We start from the raw sequence: 6,932 nt of genomic DNA, 5'->3' as shown, positions 1-6,932 counted from the left end.
ATGCAGTTTTTTTTTTTCCATCTTCACGCCCACGCACAAACATAAGCACACAAACACACATGCACGGTACTTTGTGCAAGTTTGGGATACTGAACATTCCTTCACCAGCCCACAGAGGATAAAACATTTTGAGCTTTTTTGGGTGTTTCAAAATAAAGAAGTAAATAGTCATGCGGTTATGGAGCATAACACGCAGTGTTCTCAACTGATGCAAAATTGAGAGTTTATCCAGCAAAAGATGAATATAACATGTCACTCAATATAAAACCATTAGGATGAGTTCAAAGAAGACAGACCAGACTGCTTTTCAAGGTGGGAAAACTCAGTGCACTGTTCTAATAAGTGACACAACAGTGGTCACTGTGAACAATAGCCAGGCTCAGGCTTTAATCATGCTGCTATATTCCAGACCGTATTGATTTCAGAGCAGCTCAATATGACTACATAACTAGTCCATTTCTCTGCAACACCGCCGCACTGTTGGTCATGCACCTACAGCCATGCATAGTTAGAGTGATAGACGGACACACACACACACACACACATGCATTTACACATTTACCCAGCTCCACGTCACATAGCCCCCAAATGCACCCACATAGTTAACACCTAAACCAAATGCAGGTCATATAAGTTGATAAAATGCAAAAAAGGTCCACAACAGCTGCACTGCAGAGGTTCAAAGGTGTATGAAATATTGGAAATCAATATTTATTTAGTCATATGTGTAATAAACAAAGGGCTTGAGATCAAAGCGATATCCTTTAGCTATTCAGTTCAACTTCAGGCAATTTACTCTATAGCAAAAAGGGTAAGCAGTTAGCAATCATCAGCCAGTACAATACAAGCAACTCTGCCAGTTGGACATTATTCAGTGGTAAATTCTGTTGGGAGGAAATAGATGAGAAATCAATAGCTGTTTCCTTCATTCATGGATGATGACATTTTTTATAAAACGACTGATATGGAGTCATCTGGAGTGAGCAGAGGTAGGAAAACTCCTTTTATCCGTTAAGCAGTCATATGTATTTATAATATAACATCAATATATTACAAGCAAAGCTAATTCATTTGAGGGAACTTCATTTAAGTGTAAAACACTAGATGGGGCCAAAGGTGTATTGGCAGGGAAGGTCTGCAAAAAAAAAATTAATCGCAAAACTTGTTTTTTAATGTTGTACTTTTATTAAGTAAAATGAAGTTTATGAAGCTCATTTTGAATATTACGCCAATAAAACGAGCCCAAACGTTATATGTTGTTGATCAGGTGTTTTCTCTCTTTTCTTTTTTTTCGTCCATGTTCATAACTCATCACCACTCACCTCCACATCATCAACCAAAATGTCAATACCATATTGATACACAGTGTTGAAAATCACCACAGCTAATTTCTAAGAGTCTAAACTGGCGATAAGGTCACGCAGGACGACGGGGTATATCTGTATGTCTGACTCTACATCTTTTTTTCCTTGTCTGCCTCTCTGTCTGTCTGACCTGATGCTTCTCTGTTCTGCCTGCCTCACTGTCTCTATACTCTCCATACTGTCTTTATCTGCCTGTCTCTCTGTCGGCCTTGTCTTTCTGCCTGCCTGTCTGTCAATCTCCTCTCTCTCCCATCTCCTATATCTCCATCAGGCTGGGACTAAAATATCTTAGGAGCTCCAGTCTGTCTGAAACTGAGACCTGGAATGTACTACTGCGGGGTTCAACACATACACACACACACACACACACACACACACACACACACACACACACACACACACACACACACACGTTTATACACCTTAACAGGCCGACAGGTGCACTTTCACACTGACAATATGCATATGAGCACACACAGACATTTACATCCAAACACACATATGGACTCACCATTATATACACTTACACACACACACACACACACAAGTGAAAAAAAGGTCTCACAGACCATGCACACACACACACACACACACACACACACACACACACACACACACACACACACACACACACACGCACACGCACACACACACACACACAGTGATGGTACAGTACTGATGGTTAGCCTGTGGTCTGTGTGTAGAGGAGACAGTGCCCCCTGGTGTGGGCCAAACAGTACTCCCAGTCAGCCACATCTTGACCCAATCTATATTAAGAGCGCTCATTTACTCTTCTGGGATTGATTAGTCCTGCCTGAAACAGAGAAACCACATATATCTTCCTGAAAAAACAAACCATTTCCTGAATAGCAGAGAGACTATCACAAATAATAGAGGGTACACTAAATGCTCCATGTCTCCAAGAAAGATGTAAAACTTTTGTAGGCTGACAGAATTTTGACACTACAGTAATTAAGATAATTATTCATATAGCCCTGCATATTGACTGCTAACTGGCACTAATACTTTATGTATTTCATACTTGTGATGATGCTGATGTTGAGTACACTGTCCAGTTTGAGAATATGTTTAGACCAATATCACCGTTTAAACATTACAAATGAATTTGCTCTTGAATATATGCATTGTAAAAATAATAATAATACAGCAAATAAATTAATTTCCTTTATTGTCAATCTCTCAGCACCCTGAGTGTTTTTACAATCGTATCATGCACTTTGACTGGTGTGACTGTTTTATAGGCCTATATATATTTGACACATAGTCACAGATAATGAATATGTAATAGATGCAACACAATATGCAGTATTTTCAGAGCTTTTTATACAGTGATGGATTTATTCACAAAGTAAAAATGGCAGTTAGAATGTAAAAAATCAACAGATTTGTTTTTAAATATGTTTTTTTTTATTTAGGTCGGTGCTTATGTTGTTTATTTTAAAAAATACTGCATTTCCTGACATGGTTTTATAGCACTGTACGTATACATACACTCATATATTATGGTGTGATAACAATAATGTGCTATAAGACGTCATGTAATAGCCATAACACTGTCATGTCTCCTTTCAAAGTATGTCTAAATTGACAAAATGCCCCTTTTATGGCTGCAATTAAGTTATGATTTAACACAAAGACATTCTGGGATATTGTGTATTAATTAACAAAACTGCAATATAAAGATTAGGCTACTATATGTGCCTCCTTTTGTATTACACTACATGCATATATTCAGGTGTTCTAAATAAATGAGTCAGTCCTGCTAACAGGCGAGCTCTATATTTAAATAGTGCTGTTGCTGTTTACAACACTGTCAGACCACACTGCAGTGGAGGAACAAGCACCTGATGGATGAACACATTCATTCCGATGAATACTGATGAGGAAGACTGCTAGGCCACTCTTCTTCTTCTTCCTAGTATAGTAGTTTTGCCAGCCACCTTGACTGCCCGTTCCAAAAACCGCTGTCACAGTTTCAGGTTTCCACACCACGCTGTGCTGTATCGCTTGTCTCCAACAGAGGTCATTATGCCTGTATAATCACAGTAATAAAGGACAAGGCTGTGCACTGTTTTGCATGCAGACGAGTCCAAAAAAGCGCGCACAAAGACACACACACACACACACACACACACACACACACACACACACAACAGTCAGCAGACAGCCAGCTGAGTGTCCATCAGACACACTGGCAAGAGTGCACGAGCAAAAAAGAAATGTCAAACTAATACAATTGCGCGCACACTTCTTGAACAGTGTTGGTGGTTAGTAGCTTTAGAGGAGAGACTCTTAAAGCGACAATCAGCAGCAGCTTTATTATTAATCCCGATGAATGTAATTGTAATAATAAGAGATGAGTGTATTATAAGTGGTGGGAATGAAAAAAGCTGGGTACCGCCTCCATGCAGACCAGAGCGCGCACACAGAGCGAGCACACGTATCGGTGCTTGCATAATGTGTCCGCGTCTGATAGCTGGACTGACGAAATAACCAGCTGCAAGTGGGGAGCACTGGCCATTTTATAGTATCCACCCCCCACACACCTCCCACCCTACCTCTCTCTGTCTCTCCTGCACAATTGTTATGGGAGTGTGTTGATCAGACAGACGCTGTGTGCCACAATCAACCCTTAGAATAAATCAACCAAATGATTGAGAGGAAAACAGGAGAACTAATCGTGTGCACTTTTTACTCTTTCTCCTCTGTCAGACTATACTTATGTCCTGCAAAAAAATATTCATCCTAAAACAAAATCAATTATTGGGGATTGACATAATTGAATAGAAAAGAATAAAACAATTAACTACATTTTAAATTCTGATACACCTGTGGTGAATTTCCCTGAAACGAATGTCATTGTTAGTCAAGTCAGTCAAATCAAATTTATTTCTATAGCACATTTAAAACAACAGGAGCTGACCAAAGTGCTTTACAGACATAGTGCAGAATAAAAACAGGTCAACAGAGCAGGCAACAAAATCTCACACACATCCACAGACAGAGACCAAGATAAAATCCATGAGTAAAAAGACTGTTATAATGAGCATTATATAAAAGGCCAATTAGTAATCACAATTCAAGTACATTCAAAAGCCAAAGAAAAGAGGTGGGTCTTGAGCTGTGCTTTGAAATACTCTGTAGAGGGAGCAGATCTGATGTGTTATTATATTATATTGTGGACCAATTAATTTGCATTAGCAAAAAGTTACATTATTATCTCATCCAGTTAGTATTTGTCTGTTTTTTTAGTTTATTTTTTAAGTACAATAGGTTTTAAAATCATGTTAAACTGTGTTAAACTGACTGTTGTTGGATGGACAGACCCTACTTTTTGCAGTGTGGAGTCTCGGTTTTTGTTCCGTGGCTCCATTTCCATGAGGCAGAAAAAGTGGGCGTGGATGTGATATTCAGATGAGCCGGAGTGACAGCTCCAGTTTCTCCCCCAATGCTCTCTCTGTGTGTGTGTCTGAAACTCAACTGGCTCCTTCTCCCTCCTAACTCCTCACTTCATAGTGCTGCGTACTAAAAACATCGGACGCTAGGGGATCAAGACGCATGCCACATTATTGCCTCTATGTGGGCACTTTAACACATCTTTCGTGGAGGTTTTTTTCTCTCCCAGTAAGGGGGCTGTGGAGGGAGGACTTTTTTTTATTTTCATTGTCTGATGACTATTTTGCACGGCTGATTATTGACTTGATTGTTTATTATTTTTGGCTGCAGCTGATCGACGCCCTGCGCGTTTTTTTTTCCTCCTTTTTTTTTGGAATCGGCGACCCTATAATATCCCTCTGCCCACCAAATGTCCTATCCTCAGGGTTACCTCTACCAGCCCCCGGGCTCGCTGGCTCTTTATTCGTGTCCGGCTTACGGGGCCTCGGCTCTGGCTGCTCCGAGGAATGAAGACTTGGCGAGGTCCTCATCCGGCTCAGCCTTCAGTCCTTATCCTGGATCGGCTGCTTTCTCCGCCTCGGCTGCTGCAGGCTTCTCCAGTCCGCTGTCATACTCCACGGATCCAACCACGGGATTCCCATCCTACATGGTAAAAACATCTCATATATTTATGTTTTTATTTTGTATGATGATAAGGCTTCCAAAGCAATGTGAGTGTGTCGTGCGCGTAAAAGTCTGTAAGTGCGTAAAAATGTTTTTAGCTCCAGGTTCACAATGTTTTTGTTATGAGTCACTCATCAGCTTGCATAACTTTCTTATTGAGTGCTTATTGGTTGCTATATGTTTATATATATCTAGTGGCCTACTCGTCGGGTTCTTACTATTACAATCCTTGACCTCTTCGTTTTAAATGGGATTTTTACGCATGAGCTGCAAATTGTAATGGCTTGGACCAACGCTTAACACTCGCTGCGCAGCTAATTATGTAAAACAGAACACCAACTAAGATTTTATTTGAGCCTTTTAGTGTGCCATAGAGAATTAATAGAACACAAGCTATTACTCTTTCTTTCTTCTTCTTCTTCTTCTTCTTCTTCTTCTTCTTCTACTTCTTTTTCTTCAGCAGTCATTAAAAATCACCAGGGGATGAAGTGAAGCTGACTTTATTCTGAGTTTGAATAAACAGGAATTTTAACATGAAAAGAAGCATGACTTGCAATGCTAATGTCACAGGGCACTTCAAGCGTTTTAGGGAAAAGGTGCATATCAAGTGATTTTGCTAATGGGATTTGTAATGCTGCAAAAGAGAAGATATGTTAACACATTTGTGGGGCTGCCTGCCACAACAAAACAAAACAAAAAAGCAGCCACATGGAAGAAAATGAGGAAGTTAATAATAGGTGATTACAGAAAATTAAAAAAAAAAAAAAAAGATCTTAACGGCTATATTGACAAGGAGCCTTGTTATTAGTTAATCCGATAACGATCTTATAACCATTAGTTAACCATTAGTTCGTGCTTTTTTCCTGCGGCCTGCACTTTTACGGACGGTGTTGTTTACCACCCTTGCTTGCTTCTACAGCGATTATTATTTATTTATTTTTAATTTAGTGACAAATGACAAATGATCAAAGCACAAAATGATAATTGTTTGTTTATTTTTTAACAATACACAGCATGTCATTAATTTAGCTCAGATAATTTACACAAAATCAGGATAAGATCTGTTAGTGCATTTGTACCACTCTACTCTCTAGACCCTTTTTCACCTGCTCCGACAGGTTCCCAAAAAACACATGACTTAACTGTTTCACTGGTTTTAATGCAATTGTATTATATGTTTGCGTGCTTAAAAAATGCGTTGAAATGATGTGACCTTGTTTTGTAATAACAATAGTAATAATACATTTTATTTTCAAGACACCCAAGGACACCTTACAAAGATAAAATTAAACATAGACAGATAAAAACAACTGGACATGACAGAGACACATTTATGCAGACACAGTATGATGACCTGGAAATTAATTGTTAATTAATCCCATTAATGTCACATTAAAAAAAAATAACAATAACATTTTAAAAACTCAGCCCTGGAAAAAAAACACACCATGACTTTTTGTTCAACTTTCCCCCCATCAGAGCTCTCCA

At 39.1% G+C, this 6,932-nt stretch overlaps 1 protein-coding gene across 1 annotated transcript in view; it reads left to right on the top strand.

Annotated features, from left to right (window-relative positions):
- Positions 1-5,058: 5,058 nt before the first annotated feature.
- irx2a (iroquois homeobox 2a) overlaps positions 5,059-6,932 on the top strand; it is a 4,341-nt gene continuing 2,467 nt past the window's right edge. Inside the window, exons 1-2 of the mRNA XM_074654221.1 lie at positions 5,059-5,430; positions 6,924-6,932. The exon at positions 6,924-6,932 is cut by the window's right edge and continues 397 nt beyond it. Coding sequence (XP_074510322.1) covers positions 5,191-5,430; positions 6,924-6,932 — 249 coding nt within the window. The 5' untranslated portion in view covers positions 5,059-5,190. The remainder of the gene's footprint in view (positions 5,431-6,923) is intronic.

Source organism: Sebastes fasciatus, chromosome 12 (assembly GCF_043250625.1).
Source record: "Sebastes fasciatus isolate fSebFas1 chromosome 12, fSebFas1.pri, whole genome shotgun sequence".
NCBI classification, from domain to species: Eukaryota; Metazoa; Chordata; class Actinopteri; order Perciformes; family Sebastidae; genus Sebastes; species Sebastes fasciatus.
This window is presented reverse-complemented; position numbering and strand designations above follow the sequence as displayed.